The 17534-nt window shown below is 36.7% G+C and overlaps 1 protein-coding gene across 1 annotated transcript in view; it reads left to right on the top strand.

Moving 5' to 3' along the window:
- The window catches only part of VWA8 (von Willebrand factor A domain containing 8), a 398456-nt gene that overhangs the window by 123289 nt on the left and 257633 nt on the right, over nt 1-17534 (top strand). Inside the window, exons 14-16 of the mRNA XM_024230913.3 lie at nt 132-245; nt 11353-11521; nt 13908-13985. Of these exons, the coding sequence (XP_024086681.3) occupies nt 132-245; nt 11353-11521; nt 13908-13985 (361 nt within the window). The remainder of the gene's footprint in view (nt 1-131; nt 246-11352; nt 11522-13907; nt 13986-17534) is intronic.

The raw sequence follows: 17534 nt of genomic DNA, 5'->3' as shown, positions 1-17534 counted from the left end.
TTTGAAAGGTCCATCTAACAAAATTATTAGATTCAATCACCAGCAATAATAGACTGTTGGCTGACTGATTCTGCCTCTAAAAACTTCAGTGTTCAAAACAGATTATTTTCAGGCTTTTCTTATCTTGTTAGGTTAATCCATGATCGAGAGCTAAGCCTCTATGATGGTTCTAGGCTGCTGAGAGAAGACAGGTATATGCATTTAAAGGAGGAGCTGCAACTGTCTGATGAACAGCTACAGAAGAGGTAATTTGGGGTCCGTTACTCCCATTGCTAATTTATTGTTAAGTTAAAAATAATACTTTTTATGATTTTTCTAAACCTAGAATAATGCCAAGATAACTTTGAACAATTTAATAATTTGGTGTCCTGGATATGCCACTACTTTGGCATTTCTTAAAACTTGAGGTTGCTCTCCAAGGTGTACTCTGTACTCTCAGCCTCACTTTTTTGTTTTTTATTAAACCTAATCAACTGTTTTATTTGCTTTTTTGTTGTTAATATGACAGTGATTTTTTTTTTTTGAGACAGAGTCTCGCTCTGTCACCCAGGCTGGAGTGCGGTGGCACAGTCTCGGCTCATTGCAAGCTCCGCCTCCCGGGTCCATGCCATTCTCCTGCCTCAGCCTCCCAAGTAGCCAGGAATACAGGTGCCTGCCACCACACCCAGCTAATTTTTTGTATTTTTTAGTAGAGACGGGGTTTCACTGTGTTAGCTAGGATGGTCTCGATCTCCTGACCTCATGATCCGCCTGCCTTAGCCTCTCAAAGTGCTGGGATTACAGGCGTGAGCCACTGCGCCTGGCCGACAGTGATTTTTTTTTAAAAATTTTTTATTTCAATAGTTTTTGGGTCACAGATGGTTTGTGGTTACATGGGTAAGTTCTTCAGTGGCGATTTCTGAGATTTTGGTATACCTGTCACCTGAGCAGTGTACCCGATATGTAGTCTTTTATCCCTCACCGCCCCCTGTAGTCTTCCCTGCCCCTGAGTTCCAAAAGTCCATTATATCATTCTTATGCCTTTATGTCCTCCATAGCTTAGCTCCCACTTGTAAGTGATGACATGCAATATTTGGTTTTCCATTCCTGAATTACTTCACTTAGAATAATGGCCTCCAACTCCATCCAAGTTGCTGCAAAAGATATTATTTCATTCCTTTTTATGGCTGAGTAGTATTCCATGGTGGGTGGGTGTGTGCGTGTGTGTGTGTGTGTGTGTGTGTGTGTGTGTGTGTGTATCACATTTCCTTTATCCACTCGTTGGTTGATAGGCACTTAGATTGGTTCCATATCTTTGCAATTGCGAATTCTGTTGCTATAAACATGAATGTGCATGTATCTTTTTCATGTAATGACATCTTTTTTGGGGGATAGATACCTAGTAGTGGGATTGCTGGATCAAACAGTAGTTCTACTTTTAGTTCTTTAAGGACTCTCCATACTGTTTTCCATAGTGGTTGTACTAATGTACATTCCCACCAGCAGTGTAAAAGTGTTACTTTTTCACCACATGCATGCCAACATGTATTATTGTTTGACTTTTTAATTATGGCCATTCTTGCAGGAGTAAGGTGGTATTTCGTTGTGGTTTTTCTTTTCAGCCTTACTTTTAAATAAGCATTTAAATGTTTTATAAGAACATTGGTTTTAAGAAGGTAATCTTTCCTCTGTTGCCCTATCAATTCAGTTTTGATCTCATATTTTGTATTCTCTCAACAAAACTAAAGCTGGGCCCACAATTAACTGGGCTCATCCTCCAAGGAGGTCATCAGTATTGTTGGAGTATGCCATCTGATATCGGGTTAACCATTGTAGCTTATTTAAACATTTCTTGTGGAGATGTAACAACCACATGCAATGGTGAGACTTGACTGGATCCTGGAGGAGGAAACAAAATAAAAACGGCTATAAAAAATTAGAAAAGTTTACATATGGACTATGTTATATGATATTATTGAATTATTAATTTCCTTAAGTATGATGATATTGTGGTTATGAAGGAGAATATTCCTATTCTTACGAGATGCATGTTGAGATACTTAAGGGATAAAGTAAAAAAAAAGTCTACAATTTCCAAATATTTCAGAAAAAAAGACATGTATGTGTGTGTGTACAAACAGACATTTTCTCTTTTTTTCTCAGAGTGAGAACACAAATGTGGTAAAATCTTAACAGTTAGCAATATCTAGGTGAAGGATATTTGTAGTCTATTTTTGACATTTTCTGTGAGTTAAAAAAATTTCAAAACAAAAAGTTTGAAGGAAAATACTTCTTTCGGCTGCATACTATATAGAATGAAGTTTGACAAATATGTTATTTTCTATCTTGCTACATTTCCATGGATATTTTAACAGAATTAGACATTGGTATACAGAGGAACTCCTCATCACTTAATTTGTCTCTGTTTAATTGAAGCTGTCGCACCACTCAAAGGGTTTACTGCCCTATTTAAAACATTTAAATCCCGTAAAAAATAATTAAGTGTATTTATTGTTGTTTATATTTTAAGAAGAAATTTGTTAAAAAATTTCTTGGAATTTTTTCCAAGAGGGGAAATGTTAAATTCCTTCCTGTCTCTTTACAAGTCACTAAAAATTCACTTGATTACACAGCTGCTTTTACTTCCGAGGTATACATTATCAAATTCTTTTAGACTGGTAAATGGTTGGTTGAGTGTTTAGGGAGGCAAGTTAGAGATCCTTCGCATATCATAACTTTGGTTTATAGCAGTCGGCTTTGGCACATTATTTGCATGTGAATCACGGGTCATGGAACAGTTTATATTTTCAGAGGGATGAATCAAAGCAATTTTGCAATAGCTCACAGCATGCCTGCCTGGCAGTTTCTCTTAGGACATCAGAAGCATTCTACTTGTCTCCAAATGTCCAGGAAATGACAACCCTTTTCTATGAAAAGTACCCAAGTTCTCTAATGGTCACAGGCAGTTTTACAAATGAAAATACTTTCAGGAATTTGGCTCAGAGTGGTTAATAGTACTTTCTTCTCAAAGTTTTCCACCTTCATCACTATGGATTTATGTCTCCCTCATAAATACAAACTAGGCTCAGCTCTGTTTCCAGAGGTCACTGGGAGAAAGTGGAGAGAGATCATAGCAATGCTTTCTTTCCTTCAGTTACTTTTTAAAAAATTTCATTTGAAATTTTACCACTGTTAAACATGCATGAAACTAGAGCCAGATAGTTTTTCAAAGTATTTTATGAAAAATACCATCCCCTGTCATAGATTGATCAGTTGACAGTCTCCCATTTCCCACATCTTACTCCCCAGAGGCTACTACTTTCAAACTTTAGGTTTTTCTTTTGGTATTTACTTCTATGTCACTAAACAGTATACTTTCATTGATATTTGATTTATTTTTAGTGTTAGGAATAATCTGTTGATTTCTACATGGAAAATTAATGTTTAGCTTTTTCACCACCTCTTGTCTCCTTACACATGCACACTTCTATCCCTTATTCTTCCTAAAGGGTTATATAATAATTTTGTTTAGAACTTTATTCAATGCTTACATTATTATGATAACCTAAGAGCTGTACCCACTTAAGCAGTTTACTATACAACACTCATTTTCCTTTCTTGCATACATCTTTTTTTCCCTCAAGTTAATAATTACATATGAAGAGAGACAGATATGTAAATAAGTAATTACAATGTAATTTTAAGTGTTAGAATAAAGGTCTGTATAATATTGTATGGGAGCATTGAGGAGACAGTGACTGTTTCTATGTATATATTGCCTTATTTTTAATACCAAACACTTCCCTTATCGTCTAAATCTCCCCTCAGCACATTCAGGCACACCTGATATTTATCAATTCCATCTTCTATCAATTTCTTTTTTTCTTTTTTTGTCTTTTTTTGAGATAGGGTCTTCTTCTAACAACCAGACTGGAGTGCAGTGGCACAATCTCGGCTCACTGCAGCCTTGAACTCCTGAGCTCAAACCATCCTCCCGCCTTAGCCTCCCAAGTAGCTGGGACTACAGTTGCGCATCGCCACACATTTTGTTTTGTTTTTCCCATTTTTTTTTTGAGCAATCTCACTGTGTTGCTGAGGCATGTCTTAAACTGCTAGCCTCAAGAGATCCTCCTGCCTTGGCCTCCCAAAGTGCTGGCAATATAGGTGTGAGCCACCACTCCTGGCCCTTCTGTCAGTTTCATGTTTCTCTCATGGTATATTCTGATGAACTGTAATCTGGGCTTGTGGCTCTTTATTCTTGTAGCTCCTACATCATCTTAGATCTCTCTCCACTCCCACTTACTCAGTTTCCTCTGGTGTTTTTTCTTGTACTTTTTATTATTTAGATGTATGTTGAGCCTCCTGGGCTGAACTTCTACTTTTATTTTATTTTCTCTATTATGTTCTGTCAGTATCTTGGTCTGTCCTTAATTTTTCAGAGGTGAGATGTCCTAACAATGGTTCTTCTTTGTTGTCTGAATATTTCTAACAGTTGAAAGCCTAATCCCTTTCCTTATCAGTAATTTTTCTTCTGAGAACCACACCATTTTCTTAATTTTGTTGTTAAACACAGTCATGTTACAGAATCTGCTTCACTCTGATAGTATGGATTGTTGGTAAATTTTTTTACCTTAGCCTTAATTTAATGTTGTGACTTATTTTTGTCTTTCTGAAAATAAATATGTTCTTTTTTAGGGTTATAATAGGTTAGATTCTTCTCTTAAGCTGCTTGGCAGTACTTCTTTCAGGACTGTGTTTATTGAGTAGAAGACTGACAGCTTGACTAAAAGATACAGCACAGTGTAAAAGCAGCAAATTTGTACTCAGTGAGGAAATTACTTTATTTCATGAGTTGTTCTTATAAGTAATATGACCCATTATCTAGCATGTGTTGATCCTATATGCTGGTCATAGCTAATACATCACTTTTGGCAGTAGCATTTGAACTCCACATTAGAAACTTATGACCCACATTGTCTGTCCTTTCATTTCTGTACTTAATCACAGAACTAAATTTTAGCAAAGTGATTATTTCTAATAGTCTTTAAAGAAACTCAGATTTATTTTATTTACTTATATTAAGCTTTTTTGTGGAAGATTTTGAGAGAGAGAAAAAGGTCAAAGGTAGAAAGACAGGGAAGGTTTTTGTTTTGCTTTTTTAACAGGAAGAGTTCTGGAGGCTGGGGATGGTCGATGCTCAGGGAGTATCACTTGCAGTTGCCTAACAGAAAGAACAGCTTCTACAGTCTTGTACAAATAAATAAATCTACCCCCAGGGAATCGGTACTCCTAGGACAACTTCTGCTAATTTGTAGAATAATGCCTCCTGAGAGTTGGCTTTAAAGCTCTTGTTCCAACTATAGCAATTGGATGGTGTTTTTGAACATGAATGTTATAATGGTAATCCATGGAGTCATTCACTCTCTAGGCTCGCAGAATAGTACCCAGATGATCTTATCTATAGACTGATGATTGGAGATAACTGATTTGGCGAGTATAAGTATTTGTTATTGAGTGTTAGCATTACTTCATTCTTTCCTTCAGGTTAAATGTTTATTGAGGGCCAGCTCTAAGATGACACACTTGTTGCCATCTGTGGTGTACCACACATGAAGACAGATATGTAAATAAATAAACACAATGCAGTTTTTTAGTGTTAGACTGCAGGTCTGTATAAAATGCTGTGGGAACACAGAAGATGAATTGACTAGTAACTGTGCCTTGAGAGGTTGGAAAAGGTTTCAGATATTGTTTAAATTGGTAGCTCCCAGGGTTTTCTCCTTGGCCTTTTCTTTTCCTTGGGCAATGTCAGTCACTCTTATATCCTTATCTGTCATTGATATACTGAGCATTCTCAGTATATTCTCTCCCCTCCCCTCTGGTCCCCTTCCCTCCTCTCCCCTTCCCTTCTTTTCTTTTTTTTTTTTTTTTCTTTTTCTGTTTCTTTTTCTTTTCGATAGGGTCTCATCTTTCACCCAGGCTGAGGTGCAGTAGTGCTATCATAGTTCACTGCAACCTCAAACTCCTGGGCTCAAGCTTTCCTTTTGAATAGCTGGAACTACAGGTGCACACCACCACACTAGACTAATTTAAAATTTATTTTTGTAGAGATGGGGGTCTCTCTATGTTGCCCAGGCTGCTCTTGAACTCCTAGCCTCAAGCAGTCCTCCCTCCTCACCCTCCCAAAATGCTGGGATTACAGGCATGAGACACTGCACCCATCCAATATACTGAGCATTCTTTAAAAGCACTTTACAATTTAGTTTTGTCTCCTAAGTGCCATCTGACTACTAGATGTCTCTCCTTAGGTGTCTTAGAGAAACTTTGAACTCATTTCTACAAACCTGCTGTTCCTCTTAAGTTACCTTAACTTAGTGAATGAAACCCCTTCCTCTCCGCACACATAGGCTAGAAGTTTGAACTGTCTAATCTGTAAATTTGATCACATCACTGTTTAAGTCCTTCAGTGGTTTCCATCGCCTACAGTGTTTAGGGCTGGTATCTACACATGCCTGCCTTGCCAGCCTCATCTTTCACCTCTCAGGACCAGCACAGCAAACTTCTGCTATTCCTTCAAGAATGATGTCTTCTGTGAAACCTTCTCTGACATTCCTCTAGCCCTTTCCAAGACCAAGACAGATTTAAGAGCTTCTTTGCTTCTAGACCCAGTTGGTAAATTTAGATACCTGTCCTGCTTTCAGAGAGGAAACTCAGGTAAGCATAACTCTATTAATCCAGTTTTAGTTGACCTTCTGAGCTAGCAATGTTTCCTTATGTGAACCTAGTAATTAGGAATACTTTGATGCCTTTTAGTGACAAAGTCTATTAACTGAGGGTCTCATAATTAACAGCTTCTAGCAGTGGGCTACCAACTCTTTCAACTTTATAGTGTGAAACCCAGTTTCTAAACAATTGTATTTGGCTCTTTTGCCAACCTTCATTGTATAGTAATTCTTCACCAAGACTATACATCTTGATGATCTCGGAGTGCTCTACAGGCTTTTATATTCTCTGCAGGTAATCACATGCCTAACATGCCCTTAGAAGGGTTAGAATCTTCTTTTCTCATATTACAAGACACCAGGAATGCTGTGGACGTGGTGGTTAGAAATAGTGTGATGGCCACATATACCAGATACTATGCCTGTATTTCCCTCAGGAAATAGAGACCAAAATAGAACTCCTTCCTTTGATGAGAAAAACTTCTTTAGGGAAAGGGGGAGTATAAATACTATAGGATGCTAAATATGTCTGTTCCTGCTGTTGGCCAGACCATAAATGAGGGGTTTGAGAGTTTCTGTTATTAAAAGTTTATATTGCCAAGAAAGGGCTTCTGGTTATCTTGGGGAAACAATAAAGATTAGTGGCCTAGTCTTAGATGTACTTACATATATATGCTCCAGTGTTTTTGCATTTTTATTAAATATTTTATTTATATTTGTTGCTATTGAACACTGAAAACAGTTTATAATCTCTCAGTCTTAGTGGTGAACATAACTGGACATTTGAGCACAATCCTTGATCGGTTATATTCTCTCAACCCTTTTACTCTTACCCATATTTGAAGACAGGATCTAAGCACTATCTCCTAGCTTCCTAGAAACCTTAGTATTTCTTTGCAAGCAAATCAGACCATATAAATTTTTTAAAAAAATTCTAGATAGATCCAGGATTTTATGCTCAAGTCTTTGTGTTTGATTTTGAAAACAAAAAGCCTTAAGGAAATTCTGATTTTGAAAATAATTTTTTCTGAACATTTTTATGGTCAAGGAACCATTTGAAACCCTTTGCCTTGTCATCCCCGACTCCTGCCCCTTTTACCCTCCTCTCTCATCCCCAGGGTTCTGCTTCTGGTCATTATATAGAGCTCATATTTTCTAGAGTTTTATATAAATGGAATCACATAGTGTGTGCTCTTTTTTATCTGGCTTCTTTCACATAGCTTAAGTGTTTTGAGATCATCCATGTTGTTATGTACATTGATAGTTTGTTCCTTTTTACTGGTGAGAAGCATCAGAAAGTACTTTATAAATGATGTAATCATTTATTATTTTATGTTTTGAGTTTGTCTTTTTGATTCAGAGAATGTACCTCTTCTTACATATTTATTCAGGACCAAGTTTGACTAGCTTTTGTCTGGGACACCATAAGTTCAGTTCTTATTACTTACCTTTGTTTGTCCTTCCCACCAAAGATCTTCAAAAAGTTAATAGCAATGATGGTCATTAACAATAGCAGTATACATTTATTTATTTAGCGTCTGCTCTCTTCCCCAAGTATTACACTAGACCCTGGGTGATAAAAAGATGCATAAGCAATGTGTTCATGCAGTTTGCTACACTGCACAGGAAAAAGGGGAAATATGGTCTGTGTACAGAACTGTATAACTCTGGGTTCTAAATTGGAACATTAGTATTGTAGTATGGAAAATTAATGATGAAATCTGTTCTAGTTCATGATTGATGTCTTTATAGAAGCCTTCCATATTATTCTTTCAAGTTCCCCAATGTACAAATTCAATGAAAACGTACCATAGTATTCCCTTTAAAAACTGGAGATTTTTGAAGTCTTTTTTTGTTTTATTAAAAGCTCTGTTGAGGTATGATTGACATATAATAAACTATGCATATTTAAAGTGTACAGTTTGATAATTTTTAATATTTATAAATACCCATGAAACCATCACCAATATCAAGATAATGAATGTATCTATAATTCTCAAAGTATCCTCAGACCCGTTGTCATCCCCAACTCCTGCTCCTTTTACCCTCCTCTCTCATTCCCAGGGTTCTGCTTCTGGTCATTGTATAGAGCTCATATTTTCTAGAGTTTTATATAAATGGAATCACACAGTGTGTGCTCTTTTTTGTCTGGCTTCTTTCACATAGCTTAAGTGTTTTGAGATCATCCATGTTGTTACGTACATTGATAGTTTGTTCCTTTTTACTGCTGAGAAGCATCAGAAAGTACTTTATAAAAACTCACACTTATGCCCACAAACATATTGACTTCAATATTTTGTTTTAAAAATTGTTTTAAATGATCTTTTTGCTCTCTAAATCTGTAATCTTTAGGAAATAATATCTTTTTGTCTGAAATTAAGCCATATCTGTAGTTTCATTTATTTTTTTGTTGTTGCTAAAATTTTTGTAAAATTAAACCTAACCTTAATTTTAAATTTTAATGGCACTTATCTTATAATTTTTTCATTATCTATCACTTCTTCGGTCTTTGTATTACCCACCAGTTTACCACATCACCTTAAGTACACAGCAGGTCCTCTGCTGTCTTTCAGCCTTGCGGAACCTAGCTAGCATCATCAGGAAATGACTTCCCGTGTAACCTATTTGTACGTAAGGAAGCCTTTAGGGAGAACCTAGCAAACAAAAAGGCCCGTCTCATCCTGTTATTCAGTAGTTTGGTGACTGTTTTTATAATCATTATACACTTCTCTGCCTAACATATCAGCTGTCTTAGAAACTGCCTTCTTCAAATTTGGCCAGCTTACTTGAGAACCCTGCTGGAGTCAATACTAAAAAGCAAGCTATCGACAATATATGCGCCAGTAAATGACCATCACCTTTAAATGTAAACCATTTAGCATGCTCTCATTTTAATTGTTCTTTTAGTTCTAATTTTACAGCTCCACTGTGGTACCTGGCTTCCTGATCTACTGGTTTAAGGATATAAATTAGACTTCCCCTTTTGGCTTGCCTGTTGTATTTTGACTTTGTTTATTCCCTGATTTGGTATCCTTCACTATCTTAAGTGAGAAACTACATCTGCAGCTTTAATTTTGGATAGCCAAACCAGGCTCTTTCTCTCCTACCTTTTTTTTGTCCTAACTAGGAGAGAAGAGGATCAAGGAAGGATACATCCAACATCTGTTGCTGGGCTTTATGGCAGTTTTCTGGATTATAGCAAACCACTTAGCAGAAGTGGAAAATGGAATAACCTCCCTCTTTGGCTTTCCCTCACAAGATTTTCTGTGTCCAGTTTCTGTCACGTGGCTATCTAATTACTAGCAATCTTAAGTAATTGTGCTATCCTCTGGACTTTCAGGCACTGTCCATGTTGTTATTCTTCCCTCTTTTTCCAGAACAACTCTAGGACAGATCACTCCCCCAGGCCCTGCTAAAACACCTGCAAATAAGTCTTTTTCTTTCTACCTAGAGAAATGAAATGACATCTGGTAGTATTTGTGAATTCATTTAATCTAGGCCTTTCATGTGACCAATTTCTAAAAATTGGTTTCCCCTTGTTTTCAAATGATGATGTGGCCTCTAAAATTACAGATCATGCCGTCAGGGACTTGGTAGACCTGCCTGTTGTATTGATGGTGCTTGGTCTTAACTCTTCAGAGTACTCATCTGATTCTTTCCACTTGTGTCCTACTTCCTGGTATTCTAGTTGCTTAGTCATTTACCTTTTGGACTGTAATATAATGTTATAGTTAATGGTGAAATGCCAGTTATGTACCTATATTTTTGTTTTTCTGAAGCTCTTGGCAAGTGTTTATGTTTTATCCCTCCTTTCTCTTAACAAGAACTATATTACCCTCAAAAAGCATATTTCTGCTGGGTTTTTTAGTAGAATTGATAAAAATGGACAATATTATCCACATGATTAAGATTCTGATACAGGGTTTCTAGTTCTTCCAAAAATAATTCAAGTCATTTCGCAAACCAAAGAAAGTCTTATCTTACTCCTCTGTGTGTCCTAGAAAATTTACATGCTTCCTCAGTTTCCCTACCAGAGAGTTTTAAAAGAGATCACTTTAAAATCATAACATTTCCTATAAAAATGACAAAAGAGTGCATTCTATAAAGGTTTTATTTTCTCTGCCTTTTTAAGACTTAAGTGTTCTTATTCCCAATCTAAATTTCAAATTCAATCTAACCCTTTATGTTTCTTACATTTTCTGTACTGTAAAGTCTCCTTATCCTGAATTGTGCCTCTTGGTCTTTTTGACTGACATAGAGTGGGTTCCTTGTGAGATAGGAGATTCTGAGGGGTTTTAAATGAATAAAGATGGTCTATATAATGAATGTGAACTGGATGGGATTTTATTTCAAGACACTATGGAGAAAATATGTTGTAGGCATAACAGTATATCAAAAGCAGTGGTTCGTGCCAGGGCTGGAGTTTCATGAGTGGTTATTGTACAGCATTTACTAGCAGTGGTAGTAGGTGATTGTTTTGATCTTAGGTTCTTAGAATGTCCTTTGTTTTTTTCAAAGCTAACCCTTTGGATGATAACATTGACATTATTAACAGCATAATAGCCCTAACATTGCCTAGACTTTAGTTACCATGATCTGATTTCTTACATGAAAGATATGTTATGTTTTTTTCATTTTTTTCCTATTTTAGATCCATTTTTCCTATCCATCCCTCCTTCAGAATCATTGCCTTGGCAGAACCCCCTGTTATTGGAAGCACAGCACACCAGTGGCTGGGACCAGAATTCTTAACCATGTTCTTTTTCCATTACATGAAACCACTTGTGAAAAGCGAAGAAATCCAAGTGATTAAGGAAAAGGTAAGAAGAAAGCCAATCTTAGTCTATTTTCTACAGCTGATCTCTTTTTAAGGCACTCTGATATATGCCGAAGTAGAGTTAGACATTTTTAGTTTTTTGTTCCCATTTACTCCTAAATTTCCTCATACAGTGGTGAAGGTCAGTGGATCTTAAACTTTCACACTTTTCAGCATCATCTGGAGGACTTGGTAAAACACAGGTTTCTGGGCTCCATCTCCATAGTTTTTGAGCTAGTAGATCTGGGATGGTATATTAAAATTTGTATTTCTAACAAGTTCTCAGGTGATACTGATGCTGCTGGTCTGGGAACCACACTCTAAGAACCATGAATGTGGCCTGTCTCTCCTCTTTCCTCAGGTGGAGGCCATTTTCGAATCCCTTTTATTTTTCTGTTTAGTGAAAAGTGACTATTTTAAGTTCCTACTATAAAAGGAGGCCAGACACGTAAATAGTAAGTAGTCCTGGTCTCTCAAGACTGTAACGTGTCCTGTACTTGCCTGATTAGTCCTTTGATGACTTCTAGTGTGTGTGATCCATTGTTTCAATGTGTGCCTTAAGCATTATGGTTAGCACTTTTGGAGTTTTAGAACTGCACTCTTCAATGCAATAGCACTAGCCACGTTAAATTATTATTATTATTATTATTATTTGTTTGAAACTAAGTCTTGCTCTATTGCCCACGCTGGAGTGGTGTGATCTCGGCTCACTGAAACCTCTGCCTCCTGGGTTCAAGGCTCCTGGCCTCAGCCTCTCAAGTAGCTGAGACTACAGGTGCGTACCACCACTCCTGGCTAATTTTTCTATTTTTAGTAGAGACAGGGTTTCACCATGTTGGCCAGGCTGGTCTTGAACTCCTGGCCTCAATTGATCCACCCGCCTCAGCCTCCCAAAGTGCTGGGACTACAGGCATGAGCCACCACACCTGACCATGTTAAATTAATTTTTAAAAAATTCGGCCGGGTGCGGTGGCTCACGCCTGTAATCCCAGCACTTTGGGAGGCCAAGGCGGGTGGATCACCTGAGGTCAGGAGTTCGAGACCAGGCTGGCCAACATGGTGAAACCTTGTCTCTACTAAAATACAAAAAATTAGCTGGGCTTGTTGGTGCACACCTGTAATCCCAGCTACTCGGGAGGGTGACACAGGAGAACTGCTTGAACCCGGGAGATGGAGGTTGCAGTGAGCCGAGATCACACCACTGCACTCTCAGTCACTTTTCAAGTACTCAGTATCCACATGGGAGCTTTTGGCTACCATATTAAACAGCATATATACAATGCTCATCATCATAGAAGGTTCTATTGGACAGTACTGTTCTAGATCACTAATTATTAACTTTCTATTTAAATACATTTATTCCCTTTGAAACATCTGAATGAACTTATTAATTTTAGGTCTTGTAAGCATGGTTGTAAATAAAGGCATAGGTTTTAGAGTTTAATGACTTGGCTCTCAATGTGAAATCCACTACTTATTAGCTTCCAGATCTTGAGTAAATTACTCAGTCATAGTTTCCTCATCTAAAAATGGGGATAATACTATTTATTACATCATAGGATTGATTTAAAGAATAAATGAAATAAAGTATATATGGACTAGGACTTAGCATTTAAAAAAATTCTAATTACTTAAATGACCAATGAAACCCTAAGCAGTATTCTTCTAAAATTGTCACACTGTCCTAGTCATTGTTTTAGTATCTTTTTTTGATCTTTTAAAATTAAAACCTTAAATTTGTTATTGCTTAAATAAAAATTGCTTATAGCTTAATTAAGTACTTAATTGAAGTTTGTTATAGTTAAAAGCAATCGATACGTGTTACTTGGGCAGTTGCTCTTCCGAGTTCATTGATATGTTGATCATACCCCTTAAATATGTGTTTTACATGTTTTTGGAAAAATGGACACCTTGAGTATCCATTCTTTAAATAAATGTACCTTATGTCACTTAGATATGTATGTAAGATTGCTGCTAAATAAGGGAACTTGGTTTCAGTAAAAAACACCTAATTAGTACTTAAAATGTCATGCTGAAGCTAACAAAATAGGAAATGATGATACATGAAAAGTTCTTTATGGGTACACTATGGGCCAGTTTTAAATTGTGTTAAAGACTCTCTTCAGTTTTATCGTGGTGATAGAATTGTATATGGAGAAGAGTGTCTTGGTTTAAGTTACCTGATTCTTAAAGAGAAAGCAGGGGTTTCAGTGTTTCCTAAGAGGTTGAATAAGCAACTTTATCCATAAGTTAAACATTTAACCAACAATGAATGACTTTTCTAAAAATGTAATTCTAATATTATTTGCTAAGTAGTCATAATTTCTGATTGATTGATCAGATATCCCGATTTATTCCTTCTGTTTGTCCTCAACTCTCTCAAAAAATAGGTCCCAAATGTACCTCAGGAAGCTCTGGATAAGTTATTATCATTTACACACAAACTCAGAGAAACACAGGATCCAACGGTAAGTCTAGGCTTTTTCCACAGGATTTTCTATTGTTGACATGCTGCTGGTTTTCTTTTCTTAGAATTCAGTACTTAAAATCTATTTTTTAAGCTGGTATTTTATTTTTCGGAATCCCTTATGCTATGCCTTTGTTCTATGCATATGGTTTACTCTGATTTCAGTGATTTTAACATTTCTTCCAGCTCCTCCTCGCTGATGTTATAGAAAGAAACTTGTAGCTCCAGAGTACTTAATGTTCATGGGGGGTTCTGCTCTGTCCCCTCTGTCTCCTATGCTGAGCAGTGTTATCTATTCTTATGGCTTCAAGTACCTATCACAAGTTAATGCCTACATCTTTATGTTCAGCTTCTAACTTCTCATTTCTGATTTACTTGTATTTCCATTCCCAGATGGCATGTTAGAAAGATAGAGGGCTGTCACTGTTTAACTCTGTGAGTCTCAGTGTTCTCATCTGTAAAATGGGAACAGTACCATCTACCTCATAAAATGGTGTCAATGATTAAACATAAAAATGTGTGTCAAGAATCTCCTTCTTAGTAACTGCTTACTAAACGTTAATTTCTTTCACACTGAGATCATTGTAAATTCACATATCTTGTACAACTAAACTGTCTTTCCATTTTAAATCTGTTCCTATTCTTGATTTAATTTCTTGACTTTGTTGATAATCTAGCTGCCAAATTACGTAAATTAGAAACCTAGACATCATTGTTGATTCCTTGCTTTCCTGCTGTCTTTACTTAATCCGAAAACAAATCTCACCAGTTAAGCATCTTGATATCTCATCTGTTCTCTTATCTATTGTCAGTAACTGTCCTAGTAGTGGATTTCATAATCTTTCTCCTGGAATATTATATCCTCTTGACTGCCTTCTTTACCAATAATTCATTCATCATATGACTCTCTAGTAATTTCCTGTTGCTATTGTAACAAGTTACCATAAATTGATGGCTTAAGATAAGAGAAATTTATTTTTTCTTTGTCTGGACAACAAGTCTGAAATCAGTATGACTGAGCCAGAATCAAAGTGTCAGCAAGGTTGCACTCCATCGGAGGCTCCAGGGGAGAATCTATTCCTTGCCTCTTCTGGGTTTTGGTGGCTGCCAGCATTCCTTGACTAGTGGACTCACCATATCAATCCTGCCTTCATCTTTACATTACCTTCTCCCCTGTGTTTGTGTCAAATCTCCCTCTTTCTCCCTGCTACAAGGATATATAAGATTACATTTAGGATCCACACACATAGTGCAACATAATCTCCACATCTCAAAATCCTTATCTTAATTTTATTTGCAAAGTCAATTTTGCTGTAGAAAGTAACATTGACAACTTCCAGAGATTAGGATGTGGATTTTTGGGGATAAGGGTGGTCACTTTCTGGCTGTCACAGGTCCCCTGTTAATCCCCCTCTGGGGCCTCATTCCAAATACTTTCTCCTTTACCCATTGGTTTTAGCTACACTGGTGTCTTTGTTGTTCCTTGAACTTACTAGTGCCTGCCCCAAGGACTTTGCCACTTGGTGTTTTCCTCTGCCTAGATTATTCTTCCCTGGATAGCTGCATGTTTACTCACTTTCCTTTTTGGGATTTGCTCAGGTGGTCACCTTTTCTGTGAGGCCTTCCTGAAGCACTCTAGAATCAAATTTCTATTCCATTTTATTTATATCCCTCTTTCTGCTTTAAGATTCTTTATAGGGTTTCTTACTCTTTGACATAATGTATGTTTTACTCACTAATTTTTTGTTGTCTATCTTCCTTCACTCGGATTTCAGTTCCAGGGTTGCAGGGGTTTTTTCTTTGTTCCCTGTAGTCTCCCCAGCATCTGGAACTTTGCACAGTAGCTATTCCTGATTTGCACAGTGTTCCTACTGTGCAAAGTTCCAAATGCTGGCAATACTACAGAGAACAAAGTTAGAGATTAGTAATGTATTCCACAAGTATCTGTTAAGTAAATGGATGGATGAATCTTCCATATTGTCCCTGGAATGATCTTTCCCAAATCCATTTCCTAAGTTCTTCCCATTGTTTAAAACTGTTAAGGGATTGACTCTCTTTGCCTGTAGACTGAAGACAGCCTGCTAAACATGCCTGCTGAGTTCCTTCTGACCCTAAGCTGCTCATCAAGCCTCAGTTTCTACAAACTCTTCTTGAAGCATCCTCAGCTCTTCCCACACTTAGCTTCTTGCTATTTTCTAATACCGCTTATACTTAAATGTCTCTGCCTTAGATAATGCCTAGAATGTGCTTTCCCTCCATCCAGTTGTCCCTTAGTTTCTCTCTTCTCTTAAGTCTCTCTCAGCCCCCTTAGGGAGCAGTAACTAATATCTCCAATCTGCTTTCATGACATTTGACATATATTTCTGATGTTGACCTATTGCAGTTGTATTATAATTTACTTTTATTTCCCCAGTTGCTATTTGAACGCCTTGAGACTAAGTCTTATTTGTTCTTTTATTCCCATTTCCCAGCCTGCGGCCTGGCACATAATAGACACTTAAATCTTTGGTGAATTAATGAATAAATTGATTAATTAAAATTTTATTAACAGATTGTCCCTAGAGTTGTCTCTCCTTTAGAACATGCTACATTTTCATTCTTTTATAAAAATGAAGAATAGAAAAATAATGTTTAATAATTTCTGATGAGAACCTTTATGTTTTTAAGCTGAAGTATTACTAATCATGTTAATATGAACAAACCCTTCGAGGTGTACTCTTAAACTGTATCACCATGGTAACTAGGGGAATGTGCTTCATATCTTCACCACCCCCCCTTTTTTTTTGCAAGATAAAACTGCAGTTAGAAATTTGATGTAAATGTTAAATACATCAGGAATTTTTAAAGTATACTCTCAATTTTTAATTGATAATAATGTGAGAGCAGAGATTACCAAACCCTTTATTCAACACTTAAATGGCTCAACACAAAGCTTATCTCTCATTTTCTCAACCCTGGTTATTATTGCAAAGCATTTTGGTGCTTTCAACTAGAAGAACCGGAGAATTGGTGTTCAAATGTATGAGCATTCCTTATTGATCACTGGAATGAAATGTGAAGCCTGAATTCAGTGTCATGCTTAGAATGAGATTAGAATGTTATACCCTATGGTTTAACAGGACTCTTATAAGAATCCTCTGGTTAGAGTCATTTGTCAAATATTTTTTATGATTAAAATGTGAATTTTTCATGCTCCTAGGTATTAAAAATGGGAATTTCTGAGTTATATTTGACTTTTGATATCAGTCACATTGCCTGAATTTTATCCTCAATACATGTTTCTTTCTCATAGCAAGTCAGTTGCCAAGTTTGTTGTATCCTACCTCTCCATTCTTGTTGCCATAACCTTACTGTAGGACTTTTTCCTTTTATAGGCAGATTATTGAAGTAGCTTTCTGTTTCCTGTCTCAGTTCTCTCTGTACTTCAAATACTTTCTATACTGCTGCTGATTTAAATTAGGAAGTAGGCTAGTAATAACCTGATTCTAAAATCATATTATGACTTTACACATAGCAGAATCCTAGTGCCTTTAAGAATAAAGCCAAACCC

Source organism: Pongo abelii, chromosome 14 (assembly GCF_028885655.2).
Source record: "Pongo abelii isolate AG06213 chromosome 14, NHGRI_mPonAbe1-v2.0_pri, whole genome shotgun sequence".
In the NCBI taxonomy this organism is placed as follows: Eukaryota; Metazoa; Chordata; class Mammalia; order Primates; family Hominidae; genus Pongo; species Pongo abelii.
This window is presented reverse-complemented; position numbering and strand designations above follow the sequence as displayed.